Raw genomic sequence first — 20,624 nt, forward strand, 5'->3', positions numbered from 1 at the left:
TTTGCTGCATTACATGTGTTGTTCATTGTGATGCACTCTGTCGTTTTTACGTTACAGTAAAACAGACCTACCAAATGGTATTTGCCTAAGTCAATATAATCAATTAAAAAAATTATTTTGAGATGATTTTATAGTATATAAATCAATTCACAGATTAAGTCGATTAATCGTTACACCCCTACTGGTAATTAACAAACGTGTTTTATTTGATTGGGCTTTAATGGGTTTGTGGATTTTGTGAGAGGAAAATGATCTGGGATGATCATGAAGCCAATGAATGCACATCAAAGCAATCAGAACCTGCAAAATGATCAACAGTCCCACACTGATCCTTGACATCCAACTGCTGTTCTGTTCTGAAAAGTGAAAAACTTTAGTTTGGGTCAGGTAAGGATCTTCAGGGAAGATCTCCTCATTACAGAGCGACTTTCGCTTCCTGCCGCGTGCATGCGATGTCAAAGTGTCGCGTGGGGTTTGGTCGCGTGCTCGTTTTTCGTGACCCTCTGGGACACAGCCGCCGCGCGCAGATAAGTCTTATCTAACCGTCAGGAGGACACTCCTCCGCGGCTCCGGCAGTGCTGGAGGACACCAGGCGACCCTTGAACTCCCATCAGCGGAGAGCTCCCTCCAAACTTCCTTCTTCTCAGCCTGAGACCCGCTTTTTTCGACTGAAAACACCACATTTGGACCGCAACAAGGTGAAAACTACCTCTGAGCTGCACTTAATTTAACTCGACTCAGTTACTGACAGTTCAGAAGCCCTCCCCCACCACCACCGGAAGTAGAATTATTAGTAATTAGAGCGTCGCTGTTGAACTTGTTAGTGGTTCATTTAGTAGTAGCAGCTTCAGGTTGACCTAGTGAGGACTTTGTTCGGTTGAAACGAACTCACAGGTCGCTAGCTAATGTCTGTGTTTGCTAGCCGTTTGGTTTAATGAGCTTTAAAAGTGTGTAAAGCTGCGTGTTTGTGTTCAGTCTTTTCTGCAGAGCGATCAGTTCCTGTCTGTCTGACTGTCTGCGGAGCTGCGACTACGACCATGACCGACGGTAAGACAGTCCGCTCAACCGCTGGGCTCCAGCTGTTTCCACGGAACTCATGTTGTTAGTAAATATTCTTCAGGGAACCAAACAAAAACCGTTAACCTTCAAGTGTAAACTGTTTAAATACAGAGTTAGGCATCATTAGTAAATATTTGCTATAGTTCAAAAACCCACTACGATCAAAGTTGTTGTTTTCTGTTGTTGACGGTTTTTGTATTGAAATCGCTGTTAATCAGGAGCAGAAGAAAAAAGGCAGTTGGGAACAGGTTGTTTTCGTGACGTACAAACTCAACAAGCTCCCCTGCTACGTTCCATTCAGATGCATCCACTTGCAGACAAATGGACCCATGAACGACTTGGTTTTCCTCGTCTGAGCTGGAATCTGGATCAGAACTGGACGGCTGGATAGCTCTGATATTGCTCACTATTTTTGTTGCACCAGTATTGTAAGGTTTGGATTGTGAGGGGCTGTAAGCTATTGGGAAGGAGTGTAAACAGAGAGCTCTCAGCAATGGGGAGGACAAGGGAAAGTTGGGTTACCAGTGACTGTATAGAGAACTGGACTTAGTGAGTGTGACGTCACCCATAGAAAATGCTTTCGCCATCTTTCTGTGATACGGACGCCGTCATGTGGAACCAGACGATAGTGATTGGTCCGAGTCGATCTGAGTCAATGTTTCTATGGCAACTACTGTTGCTAGTAAGCTTGTTTGAATTTCAAACCTCTTCAGGTATCAGAGCCAGAGTGGTTATTCTGACCAATAAAATGAATAACAGCTTTGTATTTCGCTATAGAAGTCTATGGGATTTTGGCTTCTTGGAGCCAGCAAGTACTTCCTGTTTGGAATGCAAGGGTGGAGGGGTCACTCAGTCCAGTACTCTACATACAGTAAATGGGTGTTACTCTTCGCCAATCGATCCGCACACAAAAGGTTTTTTCATTTAGTCTAAAAACGGTTTAATCATAATTAAAAGACCACTGGGAAAATTTTGAAAATAAATCAAAAGATTATCAGAGCGGGACTATAAAAAGTGTGTAGAACAGCTTATTCTTCATTGCTAACCAGTGAACTGCAAATTAAATGCAAATGTTCCTGAAATCCCAACCAAACAACCCTGGAAATTTAGAAGAACTGGGTTATTTTTCAAGCTGAAATAAACTGAATTAAAGTCTCACTCCAATAATCTTTTTATCTATTGTAAAAGCGTTCCCTGCGGTCTTTAATTATGATTACGCTGTTTTGAGCTAAAATCAAAAAGCTGTGTAGTTTTCTAGGACATAGTTCCTGTAGAGCGGCAGGATTTCTTTAGAAATTCACCTCTGAGTGGTGGGTGGGACCCTTGGCGTGGACTAAGCCTTCCCATCATCCCTTTGTTTACACTCTCTCCTGCTAGCTAACGAAAATGGTGAGCGATGTTGTAGCTTACAGTTTAGAACCAGATTTCAACTCAGTTGAGGAAAAAGGACATTAATGGATCTATTTGTCTTCAAGTGGATGCATCAGAATAGAGCGGAGCAGGGAGCTTGTGGCTTACCGATTGGTAGTTTGTACAAAACAAGTATAAGCTTTTCAAACAGCATTTTTTCATCTTCTTCTGATTCACCACAGTTTCAATAAGGAAATACTAAGAAATGCATTTCTAATCTTAATTTTCTTTATATATGTTCTCCACTAGGAAAAAAAGCCACAAAATTATGTTAAAAACATAAAAATTTAGAATAAACGTATTTGCATTAGCTTTGGTTTTTGATCTCAGGAAGATCACAAATGTGACCTTAGACCTACAGGATATTTGATTTACCAATTTCTTAAAAAACAATTGGGGGCTTTTCATGCTTGAGTCAAGCTTTCATTTTTAATAAGTCTAAAAGAATATGGGATTATTCTATGCACGCATTTCATAAATATGATATACAAGATTAAAGGTAAATCTAACAGAAAAGGAAAGCACATTAGCCTAAAGATTCAATTGTGATGCTACTAATCAAAGCTAATTTAGGAGTGAAAGTGGGCAGGCTGGTGTCTCTGTGGGGCTCCTTGATGCTCTGACGATGGGGCTAGAATGAAAGCAGTGGGGATTGGTTCTGGTTCTCCTAAGACCTTGAAAAGTGCTTTTCAGTCAGAATCTTCTAGGTTTGGTAGACTTATAAGGACTGCTCTGGACATGGATGAATTCTGGTTTAAACAGAGAAAAATCCCTTTTATTTTAGATCAATAGTAAAGCCAAAATCTTCTTAAAACTCTATTTTTTAAATTAAAAAATGACCACAATTTTCTCTTATTAAAGCGCCAACAAGGGCTGTGTTTTATTGTAATGTGATGGGAATAAAATGTTAGAAGTGGAATTGAAAAAGTGCCTGGGTTTTGGGCTCTCACATACTAACAAGCACAGTTGAGTTGTTTTTCCCTTGCTGTTGGCCTCTGCAAACAAAGTGCTGAATTGCACCAGCTTTGCTCTGAAGGGAAAAAGGAGTAAAAAAAAAAAACCCTTAGTAGTCTGCACAGTGGTCTGATTTTTAGCCAAACGGGCGTGCTGGCAGAAAGAACGCTTTCCCAGGCAGCACAAGCAAAGAGAGAGCCAGAGTGGGGCTATTAAATTATACAACTGCCTTCTGTTTCCTGCTGAAACCTGGTTTACGCTGATTTTTTTATTTTATTTTTTCAGGAAAAAGGTGAGATATTCCAGTAGCTGTTTGTGTATTTTCCCCTCTTTTCAAGCAAAAACAGGTTTATTGTTTTAGCTGCTGAAGTGCTGACAGATGGCGAGTGTTGACTCTGAAAGGTAGAGTATACGACTGAACTGATGCAAAAATCTATTTTTCACTTTGTTGCTACTCTTTTGAGAAACTTGTCAAGGTTCTGGTTGGACAACAGCTCTTTGAAAAATTAGCATGGACACATTTAGACAAAGTTGTTGGGTTTAAATACAGGTTTTTACAGAATTGTTAGAACTCCTCTGCTAGTGAGAGAAAAGGCCACAATAATCACTCAACAAACTGTGATCTATTTAAAATATCATAAAATACTGAAAATTACACATTTCTTTTGGACTGCTGGTAAATGATATAGAAATAAGGGCTGGACAAAAATGATGGTATCCCTAACAAAAAGGTTAAAAATGGGGACATTTAAAGTTAGAGGTTTCATCTTATTGTTCTCAGTGTTCCTGTTATTAATGTTGTGGATGTTCTTCAAGATGCAGAGGTCAGCAGCCAACCTGGCAGAATGTCACTTAAGGAGGAACATGCTTATAATCGCTTCTGCTAAAATGACAGTCTATTAAAAATTATACATGTCAGATTAGTTCCAAAACCATGATCAGACTAGGTTAAATACAGTTTTAGTTTTTCCCTTGAAGCTCCCAAATGGTGTTTTTAACATGTTCTAGTAGCATATTTTTCTGATGATGTATGAAAAAGAATTATGAGTAAAAAGGCATTTCTGAGAATTTCTTCATTCAAATGGTGTGAATCAGGAGTGACATAGGAAAAAACTTTGAGCAAGACCACTGTGCCAACGGTCCCACCAAACAATTTTAAAGGCTAAAAAGGCATAATCATGAGTATTGCATTCAATTCATTTCATTTAATTCATTCCTCACAAAAGAAAACCCAAAGCAGTATTTTTGCTCTGTTCACGCATTCCTCTGAAAACCTGGTCTCTGAGCACCAGCCCCTCCCACTCCACGAAAACGAGTGGGTTTGCTTACATTGTGACGTCACAGATGTCAAATTGGCACTTCATGTCAGAAACATTGCTGACCCTGGAGATGGGCCTTTAAACCGTCTTCAGATCACTTGTTAGGAATCTTGTTTGTTTGTGCCACTAGGTGGAGATGTTTATTCTTTCTAGGCCTCCTTAAACACTCATGGAGAACTTCAGAATTAACATAACCCCCCCAAAAATGACCAACCATCATCAGCATTTATTGAGTAGATTTTGGTTTTTGATTCATTTAAGTCCGTTTGAATTCTTAAAGATTTCCATTTTTTTTCTTGTAATATATATTCTCCTGCCATTGTGACACAAAAAAAAAACCCTAAAAAGTGTATTCTTGTGTTCATACGGCAATAAAGACAGATTGTGTCTAATATGTTAAGACTTTATGAAACGTATCAGAGGGAAGATGGTGTATTCTTTTATCTCCGGGTTTAGTTTTGATTTGATAACTGCTCGTTTGAAAGTGAAGTGGAAAAATGAAGATGGTGCTCTGCAGCAGCAGCCATGTGAAAGAGTTGGAGGGCTTGCTTAAGCTGTCATGTGTTGCTATCCCTTCCTGGGCATTGGCTGTCACTATTTATAAGACTTCATGTCAGGCAGCTCTGGCTGTGTGTGTTTAGGCTGTCCCCCCTCAGAAGTTTCCAGCACAGGAGGTTGGGGGCTGTGCTTATCTTCACCACCCGTTTATTTATTTTTCTTTCTTCTTTTTGTTGCTCCGTCTGTTTGGATGATTGTTCCGATTTTTCTTGTAGAGGGGGAAGAACTTTTTTTGCTTTTTGTTCACCTCGGCTGGGTGCGGACAGAGCAGGCTGTCATGCTAGCAGCACACTTTAGCAATGCCCCTTTTATGGCTGTATCTCACTGCATCAACTACAGGAAGCTCTTTCCCTGGTTGCCAGGACAACAGCAGAGGATGGCCCTCAGCAAGGCCCTGCAAAGAGTGTTGTTGTGCAGTTCTGACCAGCTGCTGGGTGGGAGTGGGAGGAGCCAATCCTGCAGAGGAGCTCCCCCGAGCTCAGGATGGGTCCTGCCGCCGCACTCCCCCAGTCCGAGTCACAGCTGTAGGGTTTCTTGCGGTGCTTGTCTCTCCCTCTGCTGGCCGCTGCACAGCTCCAGCACACTTTGGTCCAGGGCTAACAGGCGTACTCATGTTAAGATGTCATCTTCATCTTCATCTTCATCTTCCTCTGCTGGTGATGGTCAAGGAAAACCTAAACCTGCATCACCGCTCAACAAGAGAGCAAGCCTGCAGAGCACCACCAGCCCCGGTGAGTTAAGATGACAGGGAGTCCTGAGGAAGAAATGGGAACATGCAGATGTTATGCAGCTCCAGAGTCAGAAAACACGCCGGTTCAGGCGCTCAGGCAAAGAAAAGTCACTGGATTTAGATGGCAGAATGTTAGTTTGTTGGAATGGCTGCTCAGCTTCACTAATGATTATTTCATGTGTCTTTGAGGCTTTGGTTCTGTTTGAACGACTTGCACAGTCTGAGTATCCATTATTCAGTTTTCTTTTGTGTACTTCAGTTCCCAGATCCATCAAACTGCAAAGTATTTTTGCACAACAGAAAGTCTGTCACTTCTGTGCCTCCCCCCCCCCCCCTCGATTAACAACAAAATAATAAGTTCAGTCATGGTCACATGGTCTAAAACCAAAGGACTCAAGTCTTGGATTTCACTGACTCTTTTTGCACAGGTGCATCTCTACAAACTGGAGTGCTGGCTGAACTGAAAGTGCATGTGCAAAATAAGATTTAAGGTCATCCTGAGAGAAGCAGACAGTTCTGTGGTAGTTTCTGAATAGTTTTAGGATCAAACACTGACGAAGAATTCAGGAAGTCAGAGGGAAATGATTTTGACTGTGACTTCACTTTCACATCACAACACTTTTAAAACCTGTCAAATGCAAATGATCTAAACAACTGGCATCAAATTGTTTAATAAAAGTGGGATTAAAATAATGACAAGAGAGGTGATTATAAGATCCGGGTTTAGTTTTTCTCTTATAATTTAAATCTGAATGAAAACAGAAAATGTAGAAACAGTCAGGCTGCAGACATCAGCATCCTTGTTTCTCCTCTAAATCAGAAAACATCTTTTGTCACGCTGGAAGAATTTCCTTTATTTTGCAGATTAGTTTTAATTTCTCTCAAGGTATCTAATCTAACACTTCATTGGCTAAATAGTTAACTGAGGCTCTGGTCTTACTTGACACACAACAACATTTTATTTTGGAAAGCAGCCTTCATCCGACTGACACAGCTGGATGCTTATTAAATTATAAAAAAGTTACTGTTTATCTTAAGATATGATGCAAGCTGGCAGTTTTGGTCAACCATCAAGCCGGGCTATTTATCAGTGAAAAGTGTTAAATGTAAATATTGATTTACTTTAAAGCTGTTAACTTGATAGACTTTTGCACAATGAAATGTTTGAAGGAAGGCAGCTCTACATCCTAAGCAGTAACTCTCACTGACATTTACTTTCCGGCTTTTGCTGAGGAAGCCTGTGCTTGCTGCAGTAATAAATAACGTAGAGCTTTCTCCAGCCATGCAGTCATTTAAGTCCTCTCAATTAGCCGCCTGACTGAGCGCTGCTCTCCTCAGTCCATCTTCAGCAGCATATGCAGGATACCACCACGCCACTTCTGTCTGACCCACCACAGCACGCCTGTCTGAAAACGAGATTTACTGGAGCTGTGCCGCGAAAATAATTGGCACCAATATTTGTTACTTCCAATTCTGGCAGAAATCGCTCTCCTTCTTTGCACATTTCTTACATGTTTAATGGAAAAAGTTCAAACAATCCGCTTTACTCTTCTGCTCTATTAAAGGCTACTCTTTTCCTTATTTGAAGTGTCTGCAACCTAAAGCTGCGGAGCCACATGCACCTTTTATCCTTCCGTTGTGAGAAAAATAAGGATTTAAAGAAATACCGTAATGGCTTTGTAATTTTGGTTAATTTGTTTTCATCAGGTTTTGTGGTTTCAGCATGTCGGATAAATGAGCATCAGGCTTGTCGGTGGTTTATTATAAGATAACTTTATCTCTTGCTGAACAACGGTGTCTAGCTGCTGTTCAGAGGCAAAGTTCTTCATTTGCATTTACATGTACGGTTTGAAAAAAAAGGATTACACACCGATATTATCATGTTTATATTTGAAAATAAAAGGAGAAAAAGAATGAAGGCACACTAAAGTCATAATGGTAGAAAATGTCACGTCTGACTTTTCATTTTCGCACTTTTAATTCAAATAAATCTGCTGTAGTAGGAGGATCTTTTTAAACACAGGATGTGTTTTATTTTAAAAGGAACTTGTATTAGCTGCTGTCAACAGTAAAACAATTTAAATGTTCAAAAATAGAAAAATAAACGTTTAAAAGCTACTTGTTACAAATGAACATCTTAATGGCCACAGAAACATAAATAAAGTGTATTTTTCTAGACGGTGGGTTTTAGTCGGTAAGAAACTGGACCAAGTGGCTCCTTTAGTGTTAAAGGTTGCAGACCCCTGCCATAGATATTCATATTATTGCAGAAAAAAACAGAACTTTGTGGGATTTTATAGTCAAATTTATGTGACGGGATCTACTGAGTTTGGTAAAGAATCATGCACAGAGGGCTGGAGGAATTTCTACTGCCTTTGTTTTTTGTTTTTTTTTGGTTCCCTGGCATGAAGGCTCTTCTTTTTAGAACCCTCTAACCCATCTGCAGCACTGGGGCTAACTCTGCTCTGTGTTTTGAAAGACGAGTTAGCACAGTAGAAAACAAATGGACAACCTCATGTGTTGGAGATACACACAAGTAAAGAAAGTCAATTTATTTAGGAAAAAAATCAAAGAAAAGACGCTAAACATAAACGGTGACTTCAACCAAAAACCAAGAAATGGTACAGTACAAACTGTATTAAATAAGGTGTTTATGAATAAAAGAGAAACTATTAAAGTATCAGAGAGAGAGAGAGAGAGAGAGAGAGAGAGACTCTACTTAAGAATAGCATGGTAAGGGACCTTTAAATCTTTTGGATGAGATTAATTTGTATTGTAACTTAATATTTCAGTTTTTTTATTGCTTTTTCCGACAAAAAATATCGGCAACTTCTTAAAGCTCCTTCATGTTGTAATCCATTTCTGCTCTCTGACTCAAACCTCTGCAGTTTGTGTTGGTGTTTAAAAAAACTGGAGGACTGCTTTATCTTCTCTAACCACTAGAGGGAGTTTCTGGCATGGAAATGTACAGTCAGGGAATCTGCCGGATCAAGTAGATGTCAATATGTCCAGTCCGTGCCTGACCTACCGCCCAGCATTACTGAGGACCAGCTTGCTATGTGTTTACCTGGAAAATTCCAGGGCCTCCTTGTTCTGGGAATAGCTTGGTAGTTTTCATTGCTTCCTATTCTGGAGAAGGGATTTTGTAAAGCTGAGACCCAAGGCCTTGGAAGGTGTCACCCCAACCTGAAGGCGATGAAATGGCTCATAACATGTGCACAAACAAACACACAGGCAGGCTCAACAGGCTGCCAGCGTGTCTGCCGTCTCTCTGTGGGGTTATTAGTAAGCTCCCCAACACTCAATAGTTATGATGGGTAGAATTTCATTGCTAGAGTACAGTTAAGTAGCCTGCTTTGGCATGTTTCTCTTTCCAGTATGGTTCCTAACAAAGATCTCCTTTCATTTAATCCTGGGATGAGCTAGTGTCAGCTGATGTTTGGTCCATAACTGACTTTTTATTGTCTGCTGACCTCAACGGGTCACAAACTACAAGTCCACTGAAAAATTCAGTTTATTGAGCAGATGTTTCTGATTTATTTGGGGACATTTGTTTACTCGCAGTGCTGTACAGTAATCCAGTGGGAAAAGATTGGGAGAAGAGTTTTTAATCCATCATTGATTTATGTGGCTCATTTTTGATGCATGTAGCTGCACGTCACACGTGTTTTGCTGAAGAGAGAAAAAGAGAGAAAAACAAAAAAAAATGAGCTCAACAACGCCATGCCTATAAAAACTATTAGTTCTTACACCTTTGAGCTGAACTGCATTTAGTGTCGGGAACAAAATATTGACCTTTTGATGTCCAAGCGCTGCTAAGTATGCTGTGTTAAATGTGCCAAATGACAAATGTACCCGTGCTATATTCAGACGCAGTGACAAAGGGAACAGCATCTGTGGGCAGGATGATGATGAGCACAGCTTTACTGAAGACTATGTATATACACATATTCATATTGTTAGTCATTGTTCTGTTGGCTCACACATGTGTTGTGATAGCTTTCTAACCACTATATTTTAGGTTTAGTTGAATTCATGAATGTAGAATAGTATTTTTCAGTCCCTGATCCTGTAAGTTGTTCCACCTGTGAAGATGTGAGGTCTGTAATGTTCATCATAGATACACTTCAACTGTGAAACACGGAATGTATAAAACTAACTAGTAAATCACATTGTCTGATTTTTAAGGAGTGACGGAATAAACAAAACACCTGGCAGTGTTGTTCTCGTCCCATCCTGTTGATCAGTAAAACGCCTGTGTTCCCCCTCACTGAGTCACGCCTTAGCCTTTGGTCCCATCTGTTGTTTCCACACAGTGCATCTCCAGCTTGAAAGTATCTTCAAAGCTCTTTGTGATGTTCAAAAATCTAATCTGTAATCTTCTGCTGCAGCTCTAGATTTTCTTTTACTGCTTTCATTTTTCACTGTTTTAGACTCCATCAATTTTTGTCTTACTCCTGCAAAAACTAAACCATGCCTATGAAGGTAAATATGTTCCAAAAAGGACGAACTTGTAGATTTGATGTGAGATTTGTAACATAGAATGTGAGAACTTACACACCAAAAATTTGCATCTGTGTGTAAAAGATCTTCTGCTGTAAAGTCTGACAAACAAAATTACAACTGACAAATTCCCATTTGCACGTGTTCATTTAGACTTACAATGTCAAATCTGTGATTACAACTGCTCAAATGTGCTTCTGCGTGTGCTCGAATCATAGTTGTTCCCTGCATTTTAATGAGAAATCATCTTTGTTGTAGCAGCACAATAGGGTCATGATAACGCAGAGGCATGTGACAATGGAAAATGCAACCGAAGGCAGATCTTCCTTCGGGGTTCACTTCCCCGTTCGGAGTCTCCAGAGCGGGTCAATAAAGAATCATTCACTGTTTTTCTGGGGGAAAGCTTCTTTTATGACAGTTCCCCTTCACTCTGTATATCAAACATGAATGCACACCCCCAACACACCTCCGCTGCGCGCTCTCACTCCCTCCCATGCTGCACGGGCTCTCCCCTCCTTCTTTCACACGTGCGCGGTTTCAGCACATACACATCCTCATTCTACAACACATTTCAATGCGGGCACATGCGCCTTATAGACTGGTGCGGCTTATGTATGTACAAAATGTTTTATCCTTTTAAAATGTAACTGGTGCGGCTTATAATCAGGTGCGCTCTACAGTCAAGAAATTACGGTAATTGTTCCTGAGAATTCTCAGGATCCTTTATAACTAATGCGAATTGCGTCATCCATAAATTAAATCAGTCCAGCATTTTTCTCAGCATCTGCAGTTACTTTGGCTTCATTGTTTGGTTTTTTATTAGAATGGAATCCTTTATTCCTAAGATAACCGTAGTTACCCAAAGCTTGTATGGGTTTAATCCACAATCCTCTTCTTTGGTTTTCCTCTAAGATCTTCCAGGAAACTCCAATCTCGCATCCTGTCACCAACATCTTCACTGTTCCTCCTTTCAATGTGTCTAAACCATCCGCTTCCCTGTATTTGTCTCCAAACATCTATTTTGAGCTGTTCCTCTGTTCCTGGTCCTAATAAGGGATGGATGAACATGCTAAGTTGAATTTTGGCATCTTGTGTTGTCTTTGTGGTTGCATAAATCTTCTCTGATTTTATTTTTGGATTTAAGTGCCATTTGTGGGAAAACACACTGTTATTAAAGCTTTTTATGGTTAACTAAACTCCAACAGAAAGCTTTTGACGGGTTCCTGAAACCTGTTAGGACAGTACAGTTTTGTCTGACAAGGGGCTGTGCATTCTTTATCTGATGATCTTTAAAACTTTCCTTTTAGAAAACCTAAATTTGCCAACTACTTCATTCCACTTGATACAAAGTAATATTTATGTTAAATCTCTTTGGGAAAACAATTGTAAGTTTTCATCTTATTTTGAAAGTCTTCTATGAAGCAAAAGGCAAAGCAACGCTTCACTGAAGATTCTGAGTTTTATCCCTAAGCTAAAAATGTTGCTCTAAATGTCAAGAGCAGGAAACTCTCAGGAAACTCTTGAATGTTGTTTGACAACCTACTTTTAAAACGTGGATAAAGTGGTTCTGTCAGTTTTGTAGCTGAGTTTTGTTTACCCGGACAGGCCACATTCTTTTCATTGAGGCTGACAACACACTACTTAGTAACCTAACTGTATATTTTCTTATTTCACTAGCTGCGGTCACATGGACAAAAGTAATCGGAATAAACACCCAATCAAAATAAAAATGTGTCATCAAAAACACGCCGTTCGGAATACTCTGCCCCGATCAGACTCGTTCTGATCAAAATTTCCTTCCGATGGAGATAGATGGGTTATGCTGATTGTTGATCCGATCGGGCTTCATATAAACAGTTCATTCCGATCATGGGTCACTACTGCTCTGGCTTTACGTCATGCATAGGCGGCTTTTGAATCATCTCCACACAGTCCTGAGAAACCGTGTAAACAATCATTTAAATTTGTGTTTCCAGTCGTGTCCCGACAAAATAAAGGCTGATGTTATTCCCACATATTTACGTGCAGCCAAGATGCAGATAGCAGCATTGACTGCGTGGATTTTAAGTTCATCCAAAGCTAGATGTTGTTAGCACGTGTTAGCCTAACGCTAACCCGTCTTCTTGGTCTGTTCCGCCGAGAATAAACCACTGACCGCACAGAATAAAACAAATTATGAGCTAACAGGCACTTAATAATAATCCTAACAATAATAAAATCACATTTAGAAGATCTTCTCGCTCTATGCTGCAGCTTTGTTTGTTTACAACAGAACTCAATGTTTCTTCTTCTACGGGCGTTTCAGGGTTTTTAGTTAGTTCTGCGCATGTCCAAATGATTTATTCCGACCGAAAGTGTGGCGTATGTAAACGTTTGTTATAATCAGAGAGAGTTTTTCTGGGCCCAAGTACACAGTTCCATTCTAATCTGGTCTTTGATCAAATATTTAGCACATATAACCGCAGCTTTTATTACTGACATTGTTAACCTTTGTTAACTATGAAGGACAAATGACCTTTTTAGGCAAGGAAACTTTGCTGCTTAGTGGTCTTTAGTTACACATGCCAATTATCTGTGGTGTTTGAACTAATTATCTTGACTTTGTTGGATCTTACAATTTTTGGCCCCTGTTGTGCAGTCTTTAATTCTCACCATTGACTAGGGGTTAAACAAAAATTCGATTCATATGATAATTGGTGGTTGACGATACAATTCATAGTCAATGTTTCTAGATCATCAAGTGTAAATGAAATATGTGTCCAAACAAACTAGAATGAATGTCAAATCCATTCACATTTTAGTTTCCTAAAGTTCAGTCCACTGTTGTTTTTCCACTTCCAAAGAATCCAAAGGGAACATTCTAGCACAGTGTATGGTCACATGACTTTGCTAAATTCATGGTGTTTCTACATATTGGACTGGAACAATGGACTGATTTGTTTTTGCTGACATCATTTGTGCGTTGTCCAGTGTGATGGACGTGGTCGTTTTTATGTTATAGTAAAATAAACCTACCGTGACTCAATCCAAAAGGTATTTATATTGATATAATTGATTTATTTAATTTTCAAACTGTTTTATAACAGTATAGGTCAACCTGATTTAAAAACTTGTCTCAGACAGATGGATCTAATTGGATCAAAGTAATAGAAATAATTTAGGTCCAATAATTGTTACGCTCCTACAATTGACTGTATATGAGACCTGGACCGAGTGAGTGTGATATCACTTTTAGAGAATGGTTTACTCACAGCTCCAACAGAATGAAGTCAATTCGTTTGCCTTTTTGACTTGGTACGAACGCCACCATGTTGGAGCCAGATGTTGTCAGTAAGCAGTGATTGGTCAGAGTTGTTCTGGGTCAACGTTTCTATGGCAGCCACAAAAGAGGTAGTAGATCAAGAATGGTTATTCTGGCAAATAGACTGAGTAATAGCTGTTTACTCAGGCTATGGTATGGTGGCTTCTTGGAGCGGACGGGTACTTCCTGTTTGTAATGCCAGAGGGAAGGGGTCATAAAATCCAGTTCTCATACAGAGTTGAATGTTTTCCTTGGTGGTGGGTAGTGCCAGGAGTGCAGACCCCCTCCTTTAGGGATCACGTGAAATTGATTTGGGTGTTTATTTTGGGGAACTATGCAGAACAATCAGTAATGAAGCTCAGCTCTGCAGTATTGTGTGGAATAATTACATGGTCCCAAGTGTAAAGCCTCAGCATTGTCGACATAAAGAGCTCTCTAAATAGAAGTGTCTCCCAGCTGATGAGGTGCAGACAAAGAAACCATCCAGAAAACTAGACTGAATTGCATCAAATGTTTGTCCTGTACAGAAAAATGTCTTTCACAAGAAATAAACAGTTGTTTGATTTTTCTTATTTCATAGTCTAATAACTGTTCTGTATTTGTCAGTCTTCAGTAATGGTTTGTTCTATACATTTCACCTGTTTTTGTTTATTCTTGAAGATTTAGTTTGACCATCTGGCAGTAAATTAGACCTAATAGAATTTAAAGATGAAAATTAAAAGTGGCTTTAACATCTGTGCTAGGAAAAATGTCTGCGCATTAAAGTAGGTGCTTCAGTTAAACCCACATAGATGAAGGGGGAGAAAATAATAGAATCAATCTCCTTCCTTCTCTTTAGACGGATCAGATATTTTCATGAGTGATGCTTTAGTGAGCCAGGAGAGGAGTGGGAGTGGCCATCGATTCAGAGCCTCCTCCATAATTACCACACAATAAAGCAGGAGTGGTTTACCCAGATCCATCCCTTCTTTTGGGGGGACATGGTATATTCCAACCCAGTATTTAAATCCGGGAGCTTTGCTGGCTTTGCTGTTCGTGCTCTGAATGATCCAGGAAGCAGCTCACACAGAAAACGGGAGGTGAAAAAAGGGAAAGTAGTGGCTCAGCAGTTCCCTGAAGGCAGCGACAGTCACGGCACAGAAGGGGAAACTCTAGCTCTGGTGTCGGTGCAGCTTTTGTTGTGCAGAGACTGAGCACACTCCGGTTTAGCTGTCATTCTCTGTATCAGTGGGGGAGGGCTCATCAGACGTCCCGGGCCTAGTTACATGTCCCAGCATCCCGCAGGCACTCGGAAAAGGAAACTCTGACTCTTACTGACAGACAGAGGTACTGTATCTTATGATAACTGCTTATCCTGCGTGTGCCCGATGGGATACAGCTGTTGGGTGGGAATTTGGTGTTATTCAAAGTTTCTGCTGCTCTTTGTAGGGTAAGGTGTTCATGAAATCCTCTGTAATGTCATGACAAAATGCTAAGATAAAACAAGAGAAACTAAAGACTTTTGTTAGGAGATATGGATGATTTGCCCTAATTTCTTGAAGTTTTTGGGGACGATGTAAACAAAAATGAAGCGTTTCATATTTATTTTACAAATTACAGCTGTTTGTCAACTTTTTAACAGAAGAACTAAGGCAAAAATTCAGACATATTCCAGTAAAACCTTTTACAGTCTGAGTCAATGAGGAGTAACTGTCTCCTCTTTGATGCTAATTAACACTTTTCTGTGTTTTTAGTATATTCATGAATACATTTGACATTTTGTTTAAATCTTTTTGAATATTACGTCTTAAGAGATGACGGTAAGAAACGAGTTGCTGAGAAACACAATAATGTGTCATCCCAAAAATGATCTTTTCATCACAGCAAGAATTTTTTTCTTAAACTACACTTTACCCATAATGCTTTGCAGATGATGTGATTTCAACTATGGCTAACTTGAACCTCCAGTAGTAACTAAGAAATGCAACAACATATAGTAGTTATAGTATGTAGTTCTTAATCATAACTAGATCAATTTTTCTTTTGAAAAAGTTAGTTGGTTTTGCTAAAATGTCAGTTTTAGAAGTATTCAATATTTAATGTTGTTTTCCATATATTTAGTTTTAATTTACTTAATGTCAACAGAATTTATGGCATGAGCAGCATAATGATTTATTTAAATTGACCTTTTATTTTACTTGTCTTGCTTTGTGTGTATTGAGTCTGTCTCTAACGGAGACGCAATGCGCTGCTGTGTTTTAGAGTTCATCTTCACAGCTGTTTCTTTCCCCAACCTGCAGTTGTTTATTTTAATGATGACTTTATGTAGGTCTTGTTTCTGTCACTGACTGTCAGCATTTACTCGTTTGCATCCACATGGAGCGTTTCTAGTTTAGTTACATGACTTGGAGTACTTTTAAATGTCCCTTTTTTCAGTGGTTCAGACTTGGAACCGAACCGCTGACTTAATGAAACGCTCTACAAACAACAGATTGAGCTTGGGCTGATGATGACGGGTTTTAGAATGATAACCCAAAGCTGGAAAAGATGTGTGCCGAATAGCAAAACCTGTCAGCAAAGGTTCCTTTTAGGCTCACTGTCATATGCTTGCAGGTAAAATATTCTTTGTTTTGTAACTTAAATTCACCTATTTGTTTTGCAAAAAAACAAAACAAAAAAGCAATCTGACGATCTGTACACTCTGTATTGACAAGAACAGTTTGTATATTCGTGTTATCTGATACGGACACAGTATCCTTTGAACATGTAGTTGAGCTGCTATATAAGCTATTGGATCATCTGGTCATAAAACTTGTTTATTCAGGCAATCCTGTAGGTAGATGTCAGGAACCGTGTCATCGTTGTTACTTGGGTTGAGCTTTGTGTCTGAAAGTTGCTGCTGTGTGCCAGTAGGTGTAGTTATGAGAGTTGGGCTCTGCTCCGTCTGAACTGCACTGCCTAGACTCGGGCAGCAGAAGCCTGACACCAATGTCACACTAACAAGGGCTCCAATAATGAAGGAGCGAGGTGAGCACTCAGTCCTGGGTGAAAGACTGTGTGACTGTATCACAACAGCGCTTGGCCTCTTTGAAATTCACAAAACAAGATGGTCGGTGCTCCTCAGTGGATTTCAATCTGCAGTGCACTACAGGAAGGACTTCATCTGGCTATTAGTCACTCACTTTGGTTGATTTATTTATTTACTCTGTTTTCTAACTAGAAGGCCTGATCAGTGGCATTTGAGCTGTGCATCTCCATGCTGGAGAGGAGGATCAGCCCGGACGTTAGTGTGCGTTGATTAAAAAGCGGTTTGTCACAGGACCCCCGCGTTTTCAGAGCGACTCTCCCGTGTTTAAAGGGTTTTCCATGCTCCTCTGTTCATTCCCAGACAAGATTTGATTGTCATTAATGTAACGTATTTTATGTACAGCAAAAGTTGTACATCGACTGTCAGTAGTAATTCATACTAATTAAAATAGAAACCATATTAAAACAGATAACAAATAAAAACTCCAGAGATCATTTATTTGGTCTAGGTGAACAATCCATTCTAAGCTGTAATTTGTTGGTTGTTTAGTGAAGTTATTGCCGTTGTATAAAAACCGTTTTATGGCTTTACTCTGATTGGATTTGTCTGGATCGTGGACCTGACGGCAGCAGTTCTAACACACAGGCTGATGTGTCCTTAAGGAGCTTTTCAGCTTTTTGACGCAGCTCTTCTAACAGTTGACAATCTTCTGGGTCGCGTTCATCACCCCCTGAGGCGCTTCCACACAGCGATGCAGTTTTTTTCGATGCTGTTTATGGCAGAAGGTGGAAGGACATCTAGTCTCTGATCTGACCTTCCTCAGCAGCAGAAACCTTCCCAGACTTCTGCAGTTAATCATTGTCGTTCAGACGCTCCTGTTGGTGGTATTTCTTGTTTTTTTAACTTATCGTTGAATTGTTTGCATTGATGATGAGGTCTTCAGACGTCAGAGATCCTGTACTGACAATGCGCTTCATCCAAAAGAAAAACCTGATTAAGACGGTGGATACATATAATATGGAGAAAGGGAGATTTACATTTAACGGAAGGATATAAAATTTGCACTGATGACTGCTTCTTGCTAACAACTGCTTTTCTTTAAGTGCCAGTGTCCTAGATTTTTACGTTGACTGGATACTTTCCATTTAGACCATCATGTGAGACTCGTTTGTGCTGACTGGCAGTGGTGACAACCCCCAAAACATTTCTACTGCCTTTTTCCAGACAACTTCTTTTACCCCAGAGCACTCCTGCTTTATTTATATTTTATGCAAAGACACAAACCTTGTGCCTAAAATAGAGAAAGTAAAGAGAGGTTTCTAAAACCTGCCAAGTCACTCCACAAAGAAGGGTTGGTTTGGTTTCCTGTAACACTAAAGTCATTTTTGGGTAAGTTAAAGATACATATTTAGACTTTCAAAATAAACTTTAACAATTCAAGAAAAGAGTCATATAAACTTTTGGTATGTTTTTTTCAAACAAAGAAGTTATTCCCTGTTTGTCTTCTCTAACCCTTGTGTTATCTTGTGGGGTCATCTAGACCCACTAGACAGTGCTCTGAACCTTTTTTCTTCAATGATTTGTGATCTTCACTGGTCTCCATGGATTACATGAAATCTCTTTCCACCTTTATCCACCTTTGTCATGGTAGGGAGAACACGTCAATGCAAGGGTGGGGTCACCTGGACCCCACAAGATGGCACAAGGGCTAAAAATGTGTCCTAGACTAGGAGGGACAGTTTCAATATCCAGATTGATTCCAGTATAAAACACAGTTCAGAATCCCTTTGAATCTAAATACAACTCACACAACCAATTGGTTGCCATCATTGTTAATTGTTAAATCAGTTGATTTTTATTTGTAAAGCGCTTTAATATCTACCAGAGATCCAAAGTGCTGCACAGGTAAATCAAATCAAATAAAAAAATGTTGCTGCTGATGAAATGTTCAGAGCTTTCAAAATGCAGCTGTTTACTCTGTCTTATTTACGGGTAATCTTTTTTTGAAACTTTTTAATCTCAGTTTCTTCAAAAGTAATCATCTTGTAGTTCCTTAAATGATTTTGTTAGGATTGACAAATTCATGAAATTCATTTATTGAAATTTATTTTTGTATTTTCTATGTACATTTCTGTTTGCAGACCTAATTCTTTTAGTAATAAAAAAAACAGTTTCCATAAACCCGTGGTTTAAGCTAAACAAACATTTAGACTTTGTTGATAAAGGTGTTAAATAAAAAAAAAATTATGGCTTTTAAGATTGAATTAAATCGATTATGCATTTCGTTGGTAAAGATTATTATGAGATGTTTAGTCTTTTTTTTAAACATCATCATTTTTAAACATCTTTTTTTTTATATCTGCAATGTTGGTTTAAATGTAAATGGTTTTAGATCTTTTTGGTAACAAAACTTCTTCAGGCTTGTTAGTTTCAGGAAGACGTGGAAGTAAAGAAATCACTGTTGCTGTGGCACATTGTGTGATCCAAGCTGCCCCTCTTCTCCTCCCCAGACCTCCGTGGCGTTTCTGGGCCGAAGCCCCTCAAGCCTCAGCGATCCCTCCCAGGAACCCCCGTTTCCCTCTCTCACTCTCCCATCGACCTGCGCACATCAATGGAGGACAAATACAAAGAGATCGCAGAGGTGGGGATTCAGTGAGGCCGTCACGCAATGCAAACCTCATGGAACCATCAATTTAAATGATTAGTTTACAACAACTTTGACAAACACTTAACTAGGTTTGGTTTTGAATAATAATATATAATAATAATAATAAAACACTTTTAGAGTTGAGCCTCTTCTTGAAGATTTAATTCTTGACTTGCAGAAACACAAAGATAAGTTTTATAAATCCAGAGTAACACGTTGAAATGTTCTTTCTTTTCCTTATTTTGGTGTGAAAGAAATCTCCATAATTCCTGCTTTTTTTCATCTTAACATAACAGATGGTTTTGTGTTTGTGTAAGCCTCGCTGTCTGCCATATGTCTGCATGTACAAAGCTTTTAATATGACTCCTGCCTCTACATTTTATGACCTGTGCCGGCACCAGGAGCTCTTCACGCGCACCATGGCGGAGAGCGATATGCGAAGTGCACCGTACGAGTTTCCAGAGGACAGCCCCATCGAACAGCTGGAGGAGCGGCGGCACCGCCTGGAGAGGCAGATCAGTCAGGATATTAGGTGAGGAAACGCAAACAGACTCGCTAAATCATCTTATTGACCCCAGACGGACAAACACAGCCCTCCTCCCTGCTGTTGGAAAGGATGCTGTTCGTTCATGCGCACATGCTTATCAACCTCCAAAAGCCTACTGTGTGACTAACTTACCTCAGCTATCAGTTTAATGAGCTGTGCACCACCTGTTCTTGTGTTACACCTTCAACTACACCAACTCTCCTCCAGAGGTGGGCTCTGTCTGTGTTACTAAGATTGATGCCAGCTGCATTACTAAGCCAATCACTGGGTGGTGAACCGACGCCCCCCGTTAGGCCCCGTTTCACTGGCTGGGGTTGACTGTTGCCCGGTGATGTTTTCATTCTTTCTGCGTACATCTGTGGAAGGACGCTTGGGTGTCCGCTTTTTGCTTGTAAACTGTGTCTTTCCTCTTGTGTGCTAACTTTCCTCGGTGTTTGCCCCCCTGCCTTTCCCACACAATAACGCCCCGCTGCGCATCACCCCAAGGCTTGAGCCAGAGATCTTGCTCCGTGCCAAACAGGACTTCATGAAAATCGACAGTGCTGCAGACCTAGAGTGAGTGAGCTCAGCCTCAGTATGCATGCTTTCT

General features: G+C 39.9%; 1 protein-coding gene across 9 annotated transcripts in view; it reads left to right on the forward strand.

Moving 5' to 3' along the window:
• Positions 1 to 400: 400 nt before the first annotated feature.
• The window catches only part of ampd2a (adenosine monophosphate deaminase 2a), a 34,724-nt gene continuing 14,500 nt past the window's right edge, over positions 401 to 20,624 (forward strand). The window contains exons 1-5 of one of the 9 annotated variants that reach the window (XM_011474629.4): positions 401 to 698; positions 976 to 1,047; positions 19,352 to 19,482; positions 19,890 to 20,020; positions 20,522 to 20,590. In XM_011474629.4, coding sequence (XP_011472931.1) covers positions 1,038 to 1,047; positions 19,352 to 19,482; positions 19,890 to 20,020; positions 20,522 to 20,590 — 341 coding nt within the window. In that variant the 5' untranslated portion in view covers positions 401 to 698; positions 976 to 1,037. Of the gene's footprint in view, positions 699 to 762; positions 895 to 975; positions 1,048 to 3,575; positions 3,716 to 5,313; positions 6,032 to 14,805; positions 15,161 to 19,351; positions 19,483 to 19,889; positions 20,021 to 20,521; positions 20,591 to 20,624 lie in introns of those variants that run through there. The other 8 variants (XM_004068541.5, XM_011474630.4, XM_078946853.1 and 5 more) reach the window with 8 other exon arrangements.

The sequence above is a fragment of the Oryzias latipes genome, chromosome 5 (genome assembly GCF_053564925.1).
Source record: "Oryzias latipes strain Hd-rR chromosome 5, Olatipes_Hd-rR_3.1".
NCBI lineage: Eukaryota > Metazoa > Chordata > Actinopteri > Beloniformes > Adrianichthyidae > Oryzias > Oryzias latipes.